The following is a 22,004-nucleotide window of genomic DNA, read 5'->3' as shown; positions in this document are numbered from 1 at the left end:
AAAATGGAAACTGGCCTAAGACATTCTAAATTCCTTTTTCAAAAGGGGTACTCAATATACTCCACAGAAAAAAAATTGTTTAATAAAGTCAAAGCCAGTTTTTATCCTAACACAGGTCTAAATTTTAGGTGATTTCCACCCCCCCTCAGGTTTTAGAGTTCTAAAAATATTTCCTAGAATTCTTTAAAGCTAAGCATGTAAAAAGAAAAATAGTGCCCATATTTTACAAAGTAAAATACTAGAATAAAACTGTTCTGGGTCCTAATGACATCTAGACAGTACTGTGCTTACTACCATAGAAGTATTCCCCCCTCTTCGGATATTGAGGTTCCCATCAGAAGTTTTCATCTCCAACAAAAGCCCAAGATGCTAGCTCTCAATCAAGCAGGAAGGCAGCAAATGTACACCAAAGGTTTTTTAAGGTACTACTATATACATATACTATATTAGGTACTCTGAGATAAAGAAACGTGGAGATTATAAATTGGGAAAGAAGGTAAAATTTAAATATGCATGAGAAGTTAATCAATGAGATACTATGTATTAGTGCCAAAATGTCTGCCACATGGTCAACACTTAACAAATATCTGTTGGTTTTAACTGGATTAATTAAAAATGAGATCTATGAGTCTAATTGGAGAAAGTTGCTTTGACAAGCCAATTATAACAAAAACAGTTTGGGTACAGTAAGCAGAATTTCAATATAGATTGAGTATTAGATGATTCTAATCAGTATGAATCATGCCTAATGTAAAAACACAAAAGAAAAACTTCCATATTTTTTAGGGATATACACTAAGTATGCAGGTTAAAATGATAGGTGGCTAGATATTACCTTTGAAATACTTCAAGAAAAGAAGAAAGAGAGGGAAGGAGGAAAGAAAAATTGATAGCTGAAGTAAGTGTGGCAAAAATCTTAATTGTTGGGTTTGGATGCTGGGCATATTCCTCATATGCTATTCCTATTCCATTGTATTATTATTTGTAGTAAACTATTAAGAATATCCACCTTTGGGTATGTTTGAAAATTGCATAATAAGAATTAAAGGTTTCTTCACTACTGGGGCTTGAGTTGGCAAATGAAGATGAATGGGTAGAATTTTAAAAGGAGGGGGGCGCCTGGGTGGCTCAGTCAGTTAAGCAATCAATTCTTGATTTCAGCTCAGGTCATATCTCACAGTTCATGAGTTCAAGCCCTGCTACAGGGCTCCACGTTCACAGCATGGAGCCTGCTTTGGATCCTCTGTCTTCCTCTCTCTGCCCCTCCCCCACTTGAGTTCAAGCACTTGTGCTCTCTCTCAAAAATAAGAATAAATATTAAAAAAACTTTTTTAAGTAAATAAATAAAAGGAGGACATATTAGGCATTGTGCCTCAATCCGAAATCTCTAAATCTCTAAATGCCTAAATCTCTCAGCAATTCTGAGTCCCTCAGTCCTCACCAGCTAGCTTTCTTTTCCTAATTTTCCTGATAACCCAAAAGCTCATGCTCTTGGCCCTGTTCCATCTTCTACATCTATTTTCTAAATTATGTTTCTAATCCATCCGTATCCTACCCCCAGTAGTTAACAGCCCCTGACTGCAAAGCGTAACCTAAGTTAGAGATAAGCATTCTGAATTATACACTCTGTGGTAAATAACCTGTGTGAACTCACAGTCCCTTCAAAAACCCAGATGGTCTACTCTAACATGTCCCTGACACTTGAATGTTTCAGCCAAGGAGCAGGTGGGCCTGGAAGGAATGAATGTTATTAGTTCCTAGTTTGCCTTACCCCCACATCTTTATTCCAACCTGGGGGTTTCTAATTTTTTTCAGTAGTTACAAAATTGTTTTCTAATACAGAAGTTAGAAGTACCTGCATCACAAATTCCCGACGCCGAGGCATTCCTCTTTCTGAAAGCAAAACATAATCTGGCTCCTTCTCCTTTTTGGCCTGTTGAATTTGAGCCAGGCGGCTAATGGGGTTCATTCCTTGACCATACTCTGGTCCAGCCTAAAAAATAATTTGAGAAAATTTCAAAATATGCTTGCAAAACCCATTATCAGATCCTTTAAGAAACAGTGGTTCTCCCCTCATCTTCTGTACCCCAAAACCATGACTAGAGAAGATAATGCAACTGGAGAGTCATTTATGAAGATTTATAAAGGTAAATCATACAATGGATCTGAAACTAAGACTTCTATGGGATTTAGGGCTCAAAGGCATTATTGACAACTTGGGCTAAGGCTGCTTTTAAACTCTTTAATATATTAGAGTTGCTTCACAACTTCTGTTGGTCAAAAAACACCAAAAAGAAAGTAAGAAGATAAGCCATGAGCTGGGAAGAGACATTTGCAATATATATAACTAAAAAAAAAGATGTATCCAGCATCCGAAATATATTTTTTAAAACTCCTAAAAAGTATTAAGACAATATAAAAGAAAAATGGGCAAAGAAGATGAATAGATATTTAACAGAAGAAAAACATATGAAAGGATAATCAACCTCATTATGACTCAGAAAGTGGGGGTGCCTGGGTGGTTCAGTTGGTGAAGTATCCAACTCTCGATCTCGGCTCAGGTCATGATCCCAGGGTCATGAGATTGAGCCATGTGTCAGGCTGTGTGGAGCCTGTTTTGAGATTCTCCCTTTCCCTTTGCCCCATTCCCATTCTGCACACACATGCGCTCTTGCCCTCGCTCTCTCTCAAAAAAAAAAAAAAAAAAAAAAAAAAAAGACTCAGAAAATGCATGTTAAAACCACAGTCAGATACTTTTTCACACTCATCTATTTGGCAAAAATTAAGAAGTCTGACAGCCCTGATTGGTGAGGATAGGGAGTAACAAAAACTTATACACTGCTGGATTGCCTGGCTGGCTCAGTCAGAAGAGTCAATCCTGATCTCAGGGTTGTGAGTTCAAGCCTCACATTGGGTATAGAGATTACTGAAAAAGTAAATGAATAAACTTAAAAAAAAAAAAAACATCTTAGGGGCACCTGGGTGGCTCAGTTGGTTAAGCATCTGACTCTTGGTTTCAGCTCAGGTCATGATCTCACGGTTTGTGCATTTGTGCCCTGAATCAGGCTCTGCACTGATAGCATGAAACCTACTTGCAATTCTCTCTCTCTCTGTTCCTCCCCCACTCCGTCTCTCTCTCAAAATAAATAAACTTTAAAAAAATCCTTATACACTGCTGATAATATAAATTGGAAAAGAATCTGGCAATGTCTAGTAAAGCTAAAAACCAGTAGCCTCTTCATAGACATATAAATACCCTTAGAAAATGGTTTCCCATATGTGCTAGCTCATATATACAGGAATATCCATAGCTGCATTATTTGAAATAGCAAAAAAAACTGGAAATAGCCTAAGCATTTATCAATAAAATAATAAATTATCTCATGTTAATACAGTGGAGTGGCATATAGCAATGAAAATGAATTAAGGACAGCTGCATGCCTCACAATGAATGAAATTCAGAAAAAAATTTTAAATAAGACAAGAAAAGCAAGCACAGAAGAATACAGTATGATATAATTCATGTAAAACCCACTAAAATGATAAAACACTGCTGAAATTAACCAGGATCTCAATAAATGAACAGACATATGTTCATGGATCAGAAGACTTAACATTCTTAACATGTCAAGTCTCTTCAAACTGATCTATCAATTCATTGCAATCCCAATCAAAATCCTACCATACTTCGTGTAATACTTAATAAACTAATGCTAAAATTCATGTGGAAACACAAAGGACAGATAACCAAAACAACTTTGAAAAAAAGAAGAAAGTTGGAGGATTCAGACTATCTGATTTCAAGATTTATTATAAAGCTATGGTGATCAAGACAGTATGTGTAGTATTGGCATAAAGAGACAGAGACCAGCAAACACAGCAGCATCCAGAAATAGACCCATACATATATATGGTTAACAGATTTTTGACAAAGGTAGAAAAGCAATTCAATGGGAAAGGGTAGTCTTTTCAACCACTGGTCCTGCAACAGCTGAATATTCATATGCAAAAAAAAAAAACACACAAAAAAACACAAAAAAACCACAAACTTAAATCCGTACCTCATTATCATTAACTCAAATGGTTCACAAACTTAAATGTAATATCTAAGCTATAAAATTTCCAGAAGAAACACAGGGGAAATTTTTGTGACTTGGTTAGGTGACAATTTCTTAGATACAACACTGAAATCATATCCCATAAAAAATAATAAATTAGACTTCTTTAAAATTAATAATTTCTGTTCTTTGAAAAGGTTAAGTCACAGGCTTTAGAGAAAATATCTGCAAACCATATATCTGATAAAGCACTTGTATGTGGAGGGGAGTGAAATAGGTGAAAGGAATTAAGAGGTAAAGACTTCCAGTTATAAAATAAGTAAGTCATAGGGACATAATGTACAGCACAGGGAATATAGTCAATGATATTGTAACAACTTTGTATGGTGACAGATGGTATAATTTCATAATGTCTAAAAATATTCAATCACTATGATGTACCCCTGAAACTAATGGGATACTGCATTTCATTTATGATTCAATAAAAACATAAAGAATTCTCACTGAAGAAAAAAAAAGAACTTGTATCTAGAATGTATGAAGACCTCTCAAAATTCAATAATAAACTTATTATTATTTACATTTTATTATTTTTATTGTTATTTAAGTTATTACTTAATGTTTGAAGTGGTCAAAAGATTTGAACAACACCTCATCCAACCTCATGTGCTACCAAACACATAAACAATGCTCAATATCATTAGCCACTGGAGTAATGTGAATTAAAACCACAATGAAGTATCAATACACATGCATTTGTACAACTGAAATTCAAGACTATACTATGTATTAGAAAGGATGTGCAGCAACTAAAATGATGGCTGCTAAGAATGTAAAATGGTATACTCATTTGAAAAAACAATTGACAGTCTCTTAAAAGGTTGAGTATATGCCTACTAAATGACCAAGCCATTCACTCCCAAGCATTTACCCAAAAAAGAAAAGGAAGACTTATGGGGCACCTGGGTGGCTCAGTTGGTTGAGTGTCCGACTTCAGCTCAGGTCATGATCTCGCAGTTCATGAGTTCGAGCCCCATGTCAGGCTCTGTGCTGACAGCTTGCTCAGAGCCTGGAGCCTGCTTCAGATCCTGTGTCTCCCCCTCTCTCTGCCCCTCCCATGCTTACGCTCACTCACTCGTGCTCTCTCTCTCTCTCTCTCTCTCAATAATAAAAAAATGCTTAAAAAAAAATTTTTTTTTAAAGAAAAGGAAAACTTATGCCCATAAGACATACACACATGTTCACAACAGCTCTATTTATAGCCCAAAATGAGAAACATCCCAAATATCCACCACAGGGTGAATGAATAAACAAAGGGTGGTATAACCATACAACAGAATACTACTTAGCATTAAAACAGAATCAGAGGCGCCTGGGTGGCTCAGTTGGTTGAGCTTCCAACTTCAGGTCATGATCTCGTGGTTCATGGGTTCAAGCCCTGCACAGGGCTTTGCACTGACCGTGCAGGGCCTGCTTCAGATGCTGTCTCCCTATCTCTCTGCCCCTTCTTCGCATGCACACACACGTTCTCTCTCTCTCTCTCAAAAATAAACATTTAAAAGAGCTTTTTTAATTAAAAAAAAAAACAACAGAATCAGTAACTGTTAACATGCAACAACATGGATGAATCTCAAAGTGATTATGCTAAGTAAAAGAAGCCATCCAAAAAGAAGGTAGTTGCTTGGGAATGGAGGGTGGAGGGATTACAAAGGGGCACAAGGAAACTTTTGGGAGCAATGGATAGTTTCATTATCTTGATTATGGTCATGGTTTCACAGGTGTACACATATATCCAAACATACCAAATAGCATGTTTTAAATATGTACAATTATACTTCAACAAAGCTGTTTTAAAAGCTAGCTAACCAAATGCAATTTTTTTCAGAAAAAAACAAACATGCAATAAAATTATAAGGTCAGGAAACGTTAAATATAAAACTAATATTGTGATTAACTATGTGAGGTGGTATCTGGACGTAACAGAGGAGGGGCCTACACAGCTTCAATCTCATTGAGAAATGTTCTAGATGCAAGTTGGGCAGTAAGTTTTCATTTAACGTAATAGGCTTTTTAACTTACATACAAATACTGTATAAACCATTTAGAAGGTATTCTATTTTTAACATTGTATGGGAAATGTTTATGAATAAAGCTTTTAAAAAAATTTTTTTAAACTTATATATAGCTGTTTTAGTGCCTTCTAAAAGGTTTAAAAACAAAAAAACAATCTTTGCAAATCAAATATTCTCTGTGCATATGAACTTTCTTCGGATATTACTCCTAGAAATGAAGCTGTGTATTTATCACACGGGCAGAACTGTTTCCACCTGTGAAAATTTACTCTAAAACAAGTATTAGAGGCAGGGGTAATCACTATGTTGCAGGCTGTGTGTGTCACACTAAACTTGTATATAGTCGGAGCTCTTCCTGGTTCTCCATCACACCTAGTTTGCTGCTGCAGGTCAGATCCTGCAGGGTCTTTTAGAGTATGTTTAGGATTTTGGACTTTATCCAAAGAGAAACGGGAAATTACTAAAAGATTTCAAGCAGAGGAATGACATGATCTGACTGGTGTCTCTGAAAGATAACACTTTTTAAAAGATCAGTTGACAGGATGTCAAAAGTACTTACAGGAAGGCCAATTAAAAACCTGCTATAGCAGTTCAGGCAAGAGATGATTTTGAGCCGAACCAAATAAAGATGGCAAAGAGATGGAAATAAATGAACCAACTTAAGAAATACTTAAGTGATAGATTCAATAGGATTTGATGATTGACTGGATATAATGGTTAAAAGTTAAAAATGACTCCCAGGTTTCTGTTTCAGCAGCAGTGGGATGGTGATGCCAGGCACTGTGACAAGGAATGCTGGAGGAGAAGGAGTTTATGATGAGTCTGATGTGCCTGTGAAATAAATAAGAAGTGAAGATGTCCAACAGGCAGCATATAGCACAAAAGAGTATCTGAAAATCATCTACACAGAGACTGAATTGAAACCCTAGAAGTATGAAGAGAAGCCTAGGTGCAGTAAGAGAAGAAAAAGACTGAGAACTTCAGTTACTGCAATAGTTAGATGGAAGAAGAGGAGAGAAAGGGAAGATTCTAGCTTTTGATAAAATTCTGGTTTCTACCCATATTTAATAGCAAAAATGAAAACTAATGAATTATAAACGAAGTAAAGGATTGATAAGAACAGACAAATACAGACAATAAGGTATAAGTCTAAGAGTGGGATATCAACAAAAAGGTAAAGGGAAGTTTTTGAGTCTAGCACTAGAAGTATGCCCAGTTCCTGAAGACACTCAAATAAATATGTACTTCCAATGGTATGCTGCCTTTACTTTTATTCAATTTGCCTCTTTTATAAAAATGTTTTTAAGTTCCAAAACACTGTTGATACGGATTCCAATGACAAAAAACCAGATGCATAAATCCAATTAGATAATAATGGAGTCTGAGAACATTAAGAATGGCTGGTTTCTTCCCTTGATTGAAATTAACTACTAGCATCTCGGACAATTAACTTATTCCTTGGATATCAAGTCTTATGTTCTCTTTCCACGAACTAGTATAGACAGTCTTGTAATAGTTGTATCCAGAAAATTTTACCTCCAACGTTGGAAACACTTCTCTAAATTCTCATCTTATAGAAGAGAACCGCATTAAAAAACAAAATATAGACCCAAAGACATAATTAAAACAATCTAACATTGTAACTGTTAGGTTACTGTGTAGCGTTACTCTTAAAATCCAAGAGGAGTTCACAATCAACCGGTTTCAGATGGGCACTGGAAACAGACAGGACTGGACCTGGAACCGAACTGTTACATGATCTTGGGTACGTTTCTTAAACACCAAGGACCTCATCGGTAAAATGGGATAAAAGCTACACCACAGCATGATTATGAAAATTAAATAAAATGTGATGTTTTGTTACTTTAAATAAAATTAAAGTAAATCATCAACAGTTTATTCTCTACTTCTACTGCATAATAAGGAACTATAGAGTCTACATGTATAAGACATATGAGGAAGGGAGGAAAATGCTGAAAACCAATATACTATTCCAACCTGACCCATTTATTGGCCCACCATAAGGTGTGATTATACTTAAAATTATCTAGATTCCAACTCACTGTATGTATGCTGTTTTCTTAAAATAACCTTACATTCCAGAAGATGTCTATAGGCTTTATTTTAACGTAAGACAGACATGGTACAAGTAATTACAAGTGTGATGTATGTGAAGAAAAATGTAGGGGGCTAACCTACTCTGGGAATGGAGGAGAACACAGAAGCCTTCCCTGAAGAAGTCAAGTGTACGCTGAGATCTGAATGGTGGATAGGAAGAAAGTTCTGGAATAATATACTTATATACTAGAAGTAGCAGCAAATAATTCTTAGAATTTAAAATGTTGCTCTCCACTCTGGGGAATAACATTTAAACAATAATCTTGCTTTTAATGGCTATCGTTAAAAACAATAGGGTTATATTTATATCCTATATAAAAACGTATAGATCTGGGGCGCCTGGGTGGCTCAGTCGGTTGAGTGTCCGACTTCGGCTCAGGTCATGATCTTGTGGTCTGTGAGTTTGAGCCCCGCATCGGGCTCTGTGCTGACAGCTCAGAGCCTGGAGCCTACTTCAGATTCTGTGTCTCCCTCTCTCTGCCCCTCCCCAGCTCACGCTGTCTCTCTCCCAAAAAATAAATAAACATTAAAAAAAAAAGTATAGATCTTTTCTAGCCTAATGGCTCATTATTCATAACTTATTAAGATTAGATTTAGTTTAATAAATTCGATGGAAATTATTGTGACCAGTTTTGTACTACCATTCTGATGTAGAGCACTGTTCTTCCATCGTGGAAGAGCTATAGATTTTATACATAAAAAGATTTAAGACAAAAAAATACAAACAGACTCACTAATACATAGTACAAACTGGTGGTTGGCAGGGGGGAGGGGGATGAGTGAAATAGGTGAATGGGATTAAGAGGTACAAACTTCTAATTACAAAATAAATAAATCACAGGGATAAAAAGTACAGCATAGAGAATACAGCCATTAATATTGTAATAACAAATGGTGACAGATAGCAACTACACTTATCGTGGTGAGCTCTCAGTAACGTGTAGAACTGCTGAGTCAACATATTGTACTCCAGACACAAGTATGTCACTGTACTTCTACTATACTTCAATAATAAAAATTCTTTAAAAAAAATTTTTTTTAATGTTTATTTATTTTTGAGACAGACAGAGACAGAATTCGAGTGGATTAGGGGCAGAGAAAGACACACAGAATCCGAAGCAGGTTCCAGGCTCTGAACTGTCAGCACAGAGCCCGACATGGGGCTCGAACTCATGAGCTGTGAGATCATGACCTGAGCTGAAGTCAGACGCTCAACAGACTGAGCCACCCAGGCACCCCAATAATAAAAATGCTTAAAAAATATTTCAGAAAACAGACCACAGATATATTCACATACATCTAAAATGTGAATAGACAGGTATAGAATAACAATAGTTAACCTTTATTGAGCACTTTTTATTTGTATTGTTAATAAATACTTAATAATAATTACTAATACATTCTGTGTATTATCTCAGTTAACACATGACAATCCCATGAAACTAGTTCAATTATTATTCCCACTTTATAAAAAACAAAATGTAAGATTAGAAAAGTTAGGTTACTTGCTCAGGTCACAGGGATTCACACTCAAAACTTAATCCAAACGTTCTGTTCTTAAAACGATTATCCTAAATACTGCATGATCTCACTTATACGTGGAGTCTAAAAAAGCCAAACTCATAAAAACAGAGAGCAAAATGGTGGTTACAGGGTCTGGGAAGTAGGGGGATAGGAGAGATGTTGTTTAAGGGTGCAAATTTGCAACAAGTAGTAAATAAGTTCTGCAGACCTAATGTACAGTAGAGTGAAAAAGACAACAAATGTTGGATTAGAATCATCAGACTTGCTAACAGACTAGATCTTAATTATTCCAACTCCTAAAAAGAAATGATAATTATGTGGTATGATATAGGTGCTTATTATACCTATATATAATTACACCTACATATTACAGTAACAATTACAATATATAAATATATCAAATCAACAGGTTGTGCACGTTAAATTTACACAGTGTTATATGTCAAATGTATTTCAATTAAAAACCCACTTAAATGCTAAAAAAAAAACAAAAAACCCACAAACAACCATTATCCTAAAGCCTAACCATGTGGTTAGAGCATATGAATGAAAACCAGCCCTCAGAACCACTAGAACTCATAAGTGTATCTATTTGCCATTTATTTTTAGTCTACTTTACATACCATGTAGAATGCTATTTCAAGGAATACATAACCTACACCTTGTCATAATGATAGTATTCATTAAGAACACGTTTATGTAGTTACTTATTTATGTGAATATGTATGCATGTATTTTTAAATAAAGCAAAGGTACAAAATGCAGAAAACCTATAAAAATACCAGTTGTACCATAGTACAATCTAAACAAAAGAGGTTTGTCACAGATAAAACGTACAGTTGACCCCTGAACAAGGTGTGTGTGTGGGGGGGGGGGGGGGGGGCAACGCCCCACTCAGTCAAAAATCTGCGTATAACTTTGTTTTTTTGTTTGGATTCCTCCAAGACTTAACTGGTAATGGTTAATTACTTAACTACTAACTAGCCAACAACTGACCAGAAGCCTTACTAATAACAGAAACAGTGAATGAACACATATTTTGTATGTTTTATGTATTATATAGTGTATTCTTACACTAAAAAAGGAAATGTTATTAAGAAAATCATAAGAAAAAAAAGGAAAAGAAAATTATAAGGAAAAAATACATTTATAATACTGTATTTATAGAAAAATTTGCATACAAATGGACCCATGTGGTTCAAACCCGTGCTTTTGTAACCCTTGATTCGTAGAGCTAACCCAAAGTCTGCTAGAGAAGTGACACTGAGGGGGCAAGTGACATGCTGGCAACTGAAGGCTCTCTCTGTAAACAGAAGGCTAGCTCATTCATCCCATACACAGTGCGCACTCATGGGCAGTGTCCTGTACTCAGTGTCGACTGAGCTCATTCCTTTTTGGGTTGTTGTTGTTAATGTAAACAGAAAAACCTGCTCCAGTAAAAGAAAGAGTCACAGCATCTTGCAAAAGTGTGTGCTCTGTTTTCTTCTTTGGCCAAGCTCTACATGCCTGAAAGAACAGAAATAAAACAGTACCGTCTACCTCACAGGGCTGCTGCGAGCATCAAATGTGATAAAGCACACGAAGTGCTGGGACAAAGCTGGCCGCACACGGTGCTTTATATCTACCGGCTGCTGCCACCGTCACCAGCATTAGTACGACTCATATGATTATTACTCTGTAACCCATCATCATTTCATGAGAGCCCAACAAGTTACTACATTACAGCGTTGTGTGCAGAAAGAACGTTGGGTTGGAAAACAGAGTCCTTCAAGTTGTTCCACACGTGAGGTGAATAAAAGCGAGCAAATTCTTTGAGCACGCATGTTTCATGAAACCTTACTGTAAAAGGAGGGGTAACGTCATCTACCTTACACAGTCCTGATGAGAATCACATGGTGACCATGTATGAGAAAGTATTTTTTAAACCATAAAAACTAGAAATATGGAAGGTACTGTTTTTTGATGAACAAACACAGGTATACAAGTGTCTAAAAGCAAAACAAGGGTGCCGGGGTGGCTCAGTCGTTAAGCATACGACTCTTGATTTTGGCTCAGGCTGTGATCTAACAGTTGGTGAGTTCAAGCCCCACATCAGGCTCGATGGTGATGGTGTGGAGCCTGCTTGGTATTCTCTCTCTCTCTCTCTCTCTCTCTCTCTCTCTCTCTCTCTGATCCCCCCCCCCACTCTGATCACACATGCACTCTATTGCACTCTCAAAATAAAAGAATGAACAGTAAAAAGAATTTTAAAACAAAATAGAGTGTTATTAATTTATAGTCCAGGACCACCGGTGACTCTGGGATTGTATATAATCCATACATTTAGGTGCCTGTCCTACGGAAAAATTTTTATCTATAGTTACCATAGTATTTATATAGTAAACCTGACTAATGTTCGCAAGCACACACTTACCTTTACTATTGTTTTAGGGCGTTTTTTAAAAAATAATTTTGGCTTTTCAACCACAGGAAGAGGCGGGAGTTTCTTAAGCTCCTGTAGGACGGTGGTTGCAGCACGCTTCTTGGAGAGTTTTTTGCTATTTCCCTCTCCTTCCGCGGAGAACTCTCCTACTGACACCCTAGTAACAAAGCTTTTCATATGTGGTGGTCCACTTTCTTTAATAACCTATTAAATATAAGTAAACTATTGAATATAGGCTCTTAAGTAGTGTTATCATCTCATGCATCTTTTAAACACTCGTATCATAATCAAAATTGAAATTACAAAAAATTATGCCAAAATTATAGATTTCTTTAATAAAGTTATATAGACATTATATAGGGGCCATTCATTTTTTGATACTTATGCTGCTTAATAAAATGAAGTTGAAAGAACAAAAATCTAAATAAATACATTCAATTCACACTCAAAATTTGTGTTTTACTAGCTTAAAATAGGCAATTCTAATTATGGTGACCCAGTTTCTTATGGAACAGAAAATTAAGAACATAAAACATACCATATTGGATTAGCTACACAGACCATGCAGAATAATAGTTTGTATATAACTGTGTAAATATCTAATTTCTCCTCTGTAAGAATAAGTTACTGAAGTCCAAGGACTATTTCTTACTGGAGTTCTCTAGCCCATAAAGCATCCTACAAGTGGAAGCCTCTCAAAAATAACTTATGGGTGAAAATAACCTATTTTTGATGGAGACCTCAAAGGCTGTTTTATAGAAAGGAATGTTTACTCTCTGTGACATGATCTTAAAAAGGTAAGTAGACATACCATAAAAAATACCTATGTTTCTAGAGTAATGGATTATGAATCTGCCAGCTATGAATGAGCATCCCTAAACCCTGTATTAATGTGCTCTTTAAAATATTCCAGTTTTTGGAGGAAAGGTGCTCTCCAAAACCCAAATGCTAAAAACTTTAGTCTCCTTCAAAATTCGGACCTTTTATAAAAGAAACCCTATTCAGTTAAATAGTTTACCATGTAACTTTATATTAAAATTTTGTCTTCTAATAATATCAATTAGGAAAAGGAAAACAACACAGTATCTCAATAATCCAACATTACTGGGGCTAAGAAACTTATGATAAGCATACTTTCCATGTAATTTAAGCTTACTAGTTGAAACACTAAAACTGTTTATTTTAATAACTTTGATGGGCACCCTCCTCAATTAAAAAAAAAAGTACACATTTTACCGACTTAACAGAATACTAAATATTTGACCTTTTTATTGTTCACATTAGATCATTATGAACACCAAATATTCTATACTATAATGTATTGATGCTTTCAAGGAATTCTAAGACTTATAAAATTATTCCTATTCATTGTAGCCTTTAAAAGACCCATGCTCCAACAATTTTTGAGTATATGTAATTACTTTTGATAGTACATTTTCCCTATCATTTCTTGCTAGGACCAACAGGCCGTCAAGTACATTCTATTCCTGCCTTCCTCATTCTGCTTTTAATCTGCTAGAGGCTAAGAAATCAGATAACCCAACTTTAGGAGGATTGTGTCTAAAAAGACAGGTTCTCAGTTGAGGTCAGTTGATCTTGACAGTGAATAAAATGTGGGACCTTTCTAGTAGGTGAACTCCACCCACTTTGAAGGAGGAAACTCTACAACCGTTTTAGCTTACTTCCTGGGTTTTGTCTATTTTCTAGATATTTGAGTTACAAAATTAATGACCTCTTAATAAAGAAGGTATTACAATGATTTAAATTTTTTCCCTTTTATATGTCACATGATTTTTATAAATATTTTGTGACATGTTTATCTGGCGGTAACGTAGAGAGCTGCTAATTACTTGTTTGTGACTTATTGGTAAAAGTTAAATTTAAACCTATTTTGGTTCCACAAATTTAGAGGAATTTAGATATCCATGTATATGTGTCACAAAACATTAACTTGAATACTTTCAATTTGATCCTACCAAAAACACTAAACCCTATAGCATACTACAAATCTACAAATTATATATATATATATATATACAAAAATATAAATATATTTATATATATACATAAAAAAAGTTTAATACAGCAAAGCCAAAGAGATCCGCAGGAATCCATGATATTCTAGTAAGTATATTATAGTAAGTATACAGTAAGTATAGAAAGTATATTCTACTTTCTCCAGGGCCTATATGAGTTCATGATAGACAGTGAGAGCGTAAGAAAGCACCTGAACTCTTTCAGGAGATTAGTATGCCAGTTAATTTATTTGTTCGTTTATTTTAAAAAGTGAGGAGCAGGGGGAGAGAAATGGAAGATCTCTACTGAGCACTTACCTCAAAACTGACGGGCATATTTCGCTTCAGAGCAATTTCAAACACTAAGCTGATCTCAGATTTGTTTGCATCTTTGTCATCATCCATTTCTTTTCCGGATTCACCGTTCTAAATCACAAAATACAGGATGGCAATGAAAACCCGCTTTGTAGCAAACTGTTACATATATTCTACAATAAAGAGGGCCTATCTGAAATACAATAAGAAAAAAGAAACCAGAGACTGTATCCTGTGGATTCCTATGTAACAAGAGTAGTTGTAGGCTTTGTTGTGAGGCTTTTTGTAATTTAATTTTTAGGGTATTTCCCCCCCTGAAAGTGGAAGAATAAATGTTGAGTGTGGAAAAATTTTACTCAACCATATACAAATTTGAGTTTATACTATGTCCCCAGACTCACTTTTCTTTAGAGATCTGTATCCCCCACCCATTAGAATATCCCCAATATTCTAATGCTATTTAATTTTCGTAAACACTGAATTGTAGAAGGAGTACAGGATGTAAACCAGGATTTTGGAGCTCTTTGATTCTGGCACCAATTTAGTTATTCACTTCTTTACCACATACTTCTGGAGGGCTTCATATATGTTGAACACAGGGTAAGTCTCAGAGATAAAAAGATCAAGAAACAGTATCCCTGCTATCGAGAAACTTATGACGTGGTGTAAAAACAGATAAGCACAGAGGTTAGAGTCATAATGAAAGTGTACAAGGAGAAAAACACCTACGTCGGCCACTAACTAAGATGAATCTCAAAGGGGAAGGACAAGAGGTCTGATAGTAGGGCATCTGCAGGGGTTGAACAGTACAGTTTGCAATAACTAAGTGGATAGCTCAATAAGAAGGTATCTTATAAGACATGTCTGGGCTGGAGATACTGTTTTGAAATCAACAGAGAGAGTCGCCAAAGCCATGGAATGGGTGAAATTACTCAGGATCAGCCTCAATATCCTGGTCTGTAAAATAAAGTGGGGCTGAAAAAAATCCACACAAATCTCTTCCACTTTAAATTCCTTGACTCTAGATTAACACAGTGTATTCTATACTCAGTAAACACAGCATTAAATCTAAGGTAAATGAATGCTATTTCCCATCCTTGTTCATATCCTTAAATCCTGTGTTGCCTCAGAAGTGAACTCTGTGGGTGAACCAAAGTTCTCCAAGGTAAGGTCATCCTAGCAGGAACACGTGAGCTTAGTGCAGGAGGCACGTAATCTGAGAGGCAGATCATAGCAGGCCACCATTCTAATATTCTTTCCTATCAGAGGAGATGATTTCTTTTACTTATAAAAATGCATTTGTTTGTCTTGTTAATAATCTCACCAGGGAACGATAAGGAAGAGACTGTCACATGTAGCAGTAACATACCTGAGGTGATTTTTCTGGAATAGGCTCATTCTGCAGTGCTTGAAGGGCTTTCATTGCAGCATTGTGTCTAGCAGCTTGTCGAGTCTTTCCTTCCCCAAAAAATTCATTGTTTCCTACAGTCAGCTGAACATAAAAGATCTTGGGCATTGGGCAATGATACCTAAAATAAGAAAATAAAAATACTAATGTTTGCTCAATAAAATCATTCTATAATCATCAATAAGATTTGTTTTCTTGAAATTGATACCAACCATATAATGTACTATATACCCTCTTATTAACCCCAGTAAAGTTTTAACCTCACAAATGTATTTATAAAAGATAAAATATGAGTCAATATATCTATAGGTATCTATCTCCATGAAAAACATATTAGAGAAAACAATGTGAAACATAAATTAATATAGTAAAATTTATTCAATTATATCACAAAAGACTTCTAGTAAGAAGTTTTCAGTCAGAGTTTTTTTTTTTAATGTTTATTTATTTTTTAGGGAGAGAGAGAGACAGACAGACAGAGCATGAGCAGGGGAGGGAAAGAGAGAGGGGAAACACAGAATCCAAAGCAGGCTCCAGGCCCTGAGCTGTCAGCACAGAGCCCGACGCGGGGCTCGAACTCATGGACCATGAGATCATGACCTGAACTGAAGTCGGATGCCTAACTGAGCCACCCAGGCGCCCCAGTTTTCAGTCAGATTTTGACAGAAACAAGCCAAATGGTCTGGTGCTGAAGGAGGAGACTCACAACAGAGGCAGGAGACAAGTAAGCCCATTCAGGGGACAGGACGCAGATTTCTGTGACTTCAGCAGAAGAGTTATGACTAGACATGGGAGGGGCAGAGAGATAGAGCTACAGCTCCATTCCAAAGGAGTGAGTACTTTGCCAAGTAATAAGATCAGATCGAACATAAGAAAGAATGGGGAGGTAAGCTAATTCTTAAGTAGATAAGCAGTATAATAATAAAACGTATTTAAAGAGAGAAATTTTAGCAGGTTCGCGTTTAACAAAACTGAAGTAAGGAGTCACAACTAGACAGTACCAGTGATGAAGATATGAAGCGATAAAAGGGCTGAATGAGGAAAGAACAAACCTAGAAGAAATTAAGAAGAAAAAATTAAGAGGATATGCAATAAAATACACTAATTCAACAATTATTTGTGGAGGACATTCTATATGACAAGGGAGTATGACAATGAACAAAAACACATTGTACTGGGTAAGACAGATAGTAACTAAAGTAATATGCAGAGTATCTAGTATGTTAGAGATCTAAGTTAAACAGAAAAAGAAGGAAAGGTTCAGAAGTGTTCGGGAGGTAGGTTTTAGACAGGGTGGCCAAGGAGGGTCTCATTGAGAATATGACAATTGTGTAAAGATCTAAAATAACTGAGGGAGGCAACACCCAGATATCTGGAACAGTACATCTGAGGCAGAGAAAACAGCAAGTGCAAAGGTCCTGGGGCAGCAGTGTGCCAAGTATGTTCAATTAATTCAGAAGATGCTTATCTGGCTACAGTTGAGGAAGTGAGAAAAGGAAAGCTAACAAAGGAAAAGAGGTAGCCAGATTCCTTAGTGCCTTACATAAAAGTTATTGTAAATATCCAACTTTTACCCTGAGTGAAATGGCCAGCCACTAGAAGGTTTGGAAGAGAAGTAACATACGTGACTTGCATTTTGGAGGGATCACCTAACGATTATGCTGAGAACAGTAGGGGATGATGATGGAAGCAAGGAGATCTATCAGGGGACTACTGCAGTAACACAAGGGAACAGCAACAGGGACCTACTAGGGTAGCAGCAGTCCAAGTAATGAGAAACAGTTCAATTCTGAACAAATTTCAAAAGCAGAGCTGGCCGGGTTTACCAGAGGATTAGTTATGGAATATGAAAGAAGAGCCAAGGATGACCCCAGGGCTTCTGAGCTGAACAAGTGGAAGACAGAGTACCTGTACACCGAGTCAGCGAAGACTGGAGAAGGAACAGGTTTGTTGGGGGTGGGTATCAGCCGCTCTGGTTGGGGGATATTAAATCACTCAGCCTGCTTAGACATCTTAAGTGGAGATGTCAAATGAACAGTCAAGTCTGGACTCTAAGTCTGGACTCTAGGAAAGAGGTCCAAGGTGAAGATAAAATTTGAAAGTCATCAATCAATATATGGATGGAATTTAAAGCCACAGGACAGTGAGAACTCTGTGGGAAGGAGTGACAGGAAAAAGAACGGCAAGCACAGGGTCCTTCCTGAAAGTTAAATGGGAAAAAGTAGATCTAGGAGGAGGGAGGGGGCAATTGTGGCAAATTATACTCACAGACCAAGTGAAATGATGACTGAGAACTAACACCACTGAATTGGGCAATTCAGTAAAAGTAAAAGGATTGATTTTGATGGGAGTGGTGGATTTACAACATGATGTCAAAAAAATTAAGTTAAAATCAGTCCGGTGCTGAAAAATGTCTGTTTCAAAGCAAAGAGAAGTCCAACTGAAGTCCTACTATGTTTGGGATGATTACTGGACATCTGAAGAGTGGGGTTCTATATTCAGCCTGAGATAAACTGCACAGAGCCTGTCATAGAAGAATTCGGCAGGCAGACGGCATTAATTAGCGAAGGCTTACAGAAGGTAAAGGACCAGAAAGGGACATCAGCCCTGAAGATGCAGTTCTGGGAGACAATAACTGAAACCATGTGAGTGGGTCAGCACCTGGAAAGGGTTAAGTGTAAAGGAACCGAAAAGGAGAGCCTAAGGCTGGGATCTGATTGAGGCCCATGATCAAAAGGCAGGGGAAACAATAGACGGCAGTGAAGGAGACAAAAAGAGGGTCAGAGTTAGGAAAGAAATTACGACACAATGTCAGGGAAATCAATAATGTCATCTGCAGTGGGGAAATCCAGAGTAGGAAAAAAAGAAATGGTCGCTGTTTTAAATTCTTAAAGTCAATTTTCTTGGCCACAGTTTTCTATTATTTTGTTTTAAGATAAAGTATTTTAAATGTGTTTTCATTATGTCATAGGTTCTCATTTTAAACAGGCAAATATAAAAAAAGTTAAAGGAAGAAAAAGATCACTGACAGTAAAATACTTTTAATATGCTAAGACGAAGCATCAAAAACCACAATCTGTTTTGCTCTTCGATTACAAGACCTAGTATCCTGAGGTACACAATCTCTCACTGCATTCCTGAAGTGCATTTTCCTATTGTTTTAGATACCCTTACTGCATAGATCTTAAAAGACTAACAAAATAAATGCAGGTTATCTTCATTGTGTACACCACAAAATTCAGTTTTCCACCTACACAGTATTTCATGGATATTTTTAACTGGTTCCACTATAAAACTTTAAAACAGACAACCTGAAATCAGAAATTGACTCCTGTACTGAGATCTTACATGGCAAGCTTTCACCATAGAGCAAATGTTTACAATTAATTATACACTTCTGAAAACAGAGGTCCACAACTGGAATGCTAACAGACCTTTAACTACAGTAGAGGGAGTGGGCGCCACTATAATCACTAAGGCCTGCTGACAATTACAAAACTCATTTCGGTTTGCCACAGAGACAAACAAAATTTCTGTTCATTATGACTTTACTGGAATATGATGTCATAACACATAACCATACTGAAACAATCTGCTGATTTTCTGACCAAAATATTAATTGCACACTAAAGAGCCCTTGGGGCCTCTTCCTTTGTGGCCATCAAATATGGCTCTATATATGTATATGTGTATGCATGTGGATACATATGTATATGGATATTATATTGTGTAACTATCAGAGGAGAAATCAGGTTTGCTGTATTTTAACATAAAAAGTAAACTATTCTAGCACTAACAGGAAATACCAAGAGTAAATGCCTGACTTGTTTTGTTCTAGTTTCATTCCATCCTCTTACTTAACAATGATTCTTAATATTCTACCCCGCATGGTTTGATTACCTTATATATCACATCTCCCCATATCATGGTGACAATTAAAATTAAGCAGTATGCCCTCCATAATGGCACCCAGACTGAATCATGGCAGAAATGATGCAGAAAGTCTCCTTGTATGTTAGGTCCAGGTCTCTAAATACCTGTTTCCTTTACTAAAGGAACATTCAGAGTTTATTAACTTTGAAGCTTGATATGTTCTAAGTAGAATTTCTTTTTCTATTTATTTCAAACATTAAGTTCATTCTAGGTAAAGTGCTTTTAACAAGTGATTTTTACACAAGTACACATTTCTAAAAATTAGTAGATATTTATGAAATCTTACATTGCTATTCTTAAATGATTTTTCTCAATTAGAATTTTTATTCTAAATGTTTATATTTGCATAGTGATTTGCAATGTTTATATTCGCATAGTGACTGTTATTAAAAAATGAGCCATGAAAACTCACTCATCCAGGATATTAAAGGTCAGGGTCAAATGGCTTCTACCCACAGCCTCCAAAATACTTTGCAAAGTGTGATCCCACTCATCAGAATTACCCTCAGTGCCTATTAAAAATGTCCATTCCTGTGCTCCAATCCTGATCTGCTGAATCAGTCTCTGGGGATAGAACAAGAAGCTTCACTTTAACAAAGTTCCCTGGTAAATCTTTCATACTAAGAGTCTGAGAACCACTGCTCCATGATATCACCACAGCTCACAATACAGCATACGTGATTTGATTACTTCAAACTCCACACAAGCAAACGACCACACACATTCCTGTAGCATCATGGTTAGGTTTCCTATATATGTCTCTCACTTAACCTCACAGCGGCCAGGTGAGACAGATGCCCCCATGATCACCATGAGAGCTAACAAATATCCCCAACATGGTTGTGAGCAATCAAACTGAAGTCTATCTAACTTCAGAGCTCAAGACTCAAGAAACTCTTAAGTCATCTCCCAAAAATCTGCTTTATCCTCTTCTATTTTTGTGTTCACATTTGTTTACGAAATTTGTTATGTCCTTGGTAAGCTAAAGAACCTAATACAAGTTCCTTCTAAACCTAAGGTCCACTAGTAGACTTCAGAAGCAATTTACTAAATAGCCACTGAAACAAACAGAGCTCCATAATGAAATCCTAGGTTTTTATGGTATGTCAAGCCAAGCGGGATCAAAAAAGAGACACAATCAAGTAACCATCAAACTGAAAAGTCAGAATAATGATCATCGAGTGTTACAGTCCTAATGGTCTAAGTTTTATAAAGGCTGCTTGTAAGGCCTTTTCCCCCATGCCTCTTTGCCCTCTGTCTGCTGGAAGTCTTATAAAAACTAAACAAATAAAATTTCAAATAAAATAAAATAAAAGCAAAAATAAATAAAATAAAATAAAACAAAATAAAATAAAATAAAAGCTTCCCTTTCTTTAAATCCCAAAAAAGTCTTTAGATTTGGCCTATCTTCAAGACATCACAAGTCATACGGCAGTAAAGACAGGATATATATTTGGTTCCTTTGAATTAACACTGTCTGACATTCCTTATAGAGTTTTGGTTTTGATTTTTGAGTTAAGGGAAGATTTTACATTCTTATGTAAGTATTCTTATAAGAATATACATAATTTTATTCATATACTTCTATTTGACTGTCAGTTATAAGAAGTTTCCATATCATATATCCTTGCCTTCCTGCCTAAAGTTACTTCATTAATGCTCTCTTTGTAGACTCCTCTTGTATGAGTCTAAACAACTAAAATCCATGTGTCCTCCCCTACCATTCAGTGACTGCTTTTTTTCTAACATGTCTACTCTCCTAAGTATCATTTTTACAAGGTGAGAAAGACATATTCCAAATAACATGAGAACTTTTAAAAATTGAGAAATAATTGCCTCATTTTATTTGATAGCATTATTCATAAATCTCAACCCAGCTTAAGTGTTCATATCTCCTCTACAGGTTTATGTCTTGAAATACATGAACATGTTATCTTCTCATCTAATAAGGAGAGGCTTTTGATTTCTGTGTTTATTTCTAACATTGACTGAAAGCAGAAATGTCACTTAATCTTTCTATCTCAGTTTACTTATCTGTAGAATATTTGCAGAATCTATGTTTAAAGACCTCTAACAGCCAAAACTTAGAATTCAAATGACATGTTGATTATTTTGACTCTTTGTATGCATTTTGGCACT

The 22,004-nt window shown here is 36.1% G+C and overlaps 1 protein-coding gene across 5 annotated transcripts in view; it reads right to left on the bottom strand.

Annotated features, from left to right (window-relative positions):
- The window catches only part of STAU2 (staufen double-stranded RNA binding protein 2), a 310,778-nt gene that overhangs the window by 182,385 nt on the left and 106,389 nt on the right, over positions 1-22,004 (bottom strand). For all 5 annotated transcript variants that reach the window (XM_049633242.1, XM_049633243.1, XM_049633240.1 and 2 more), the window contains exons 5-8: positions 15,894-16,053; positions 14,528-14,635; positions 12,186-12,398; positions 1,856-1,993 (exon numbers count right to left, since the gene is read on the bottom strand). In XM_049633242.1, coding sequence (XP_049489199.1) covers positions 1,856-1,993; positions 12,186-12,398; positions 14,528-14,635; positions 15,894-16,053 — 619 coding nt within the window. The remainder of the gene's footprint in view (positions 1-1,855; positions 1,994-12,185; positions 12,399-14,527; positions 14,636-15,893; positions 16,054-22,004) is intronic.

The sequence above is a fragment of the Panthera uncia genome, chromosome F2 (genome assembly GCF_023721935.1).
Source record: "Panthera uncia isolate 11264 chromosome F2, Puncia_PCG_1.0, whole genome shotgun sequence".
NCBI classification, from domain to species: Eukaryota; Metazoa; Chordata; class Mammalia; order Carnivora; family Felidae; genus Panthera; species Panthera uncia.
The sequence above is the reverse complement of the archived record's forward strand: the minus strand, read 5'-3'. Positions and strand labels throughout refer to the sequence as shown.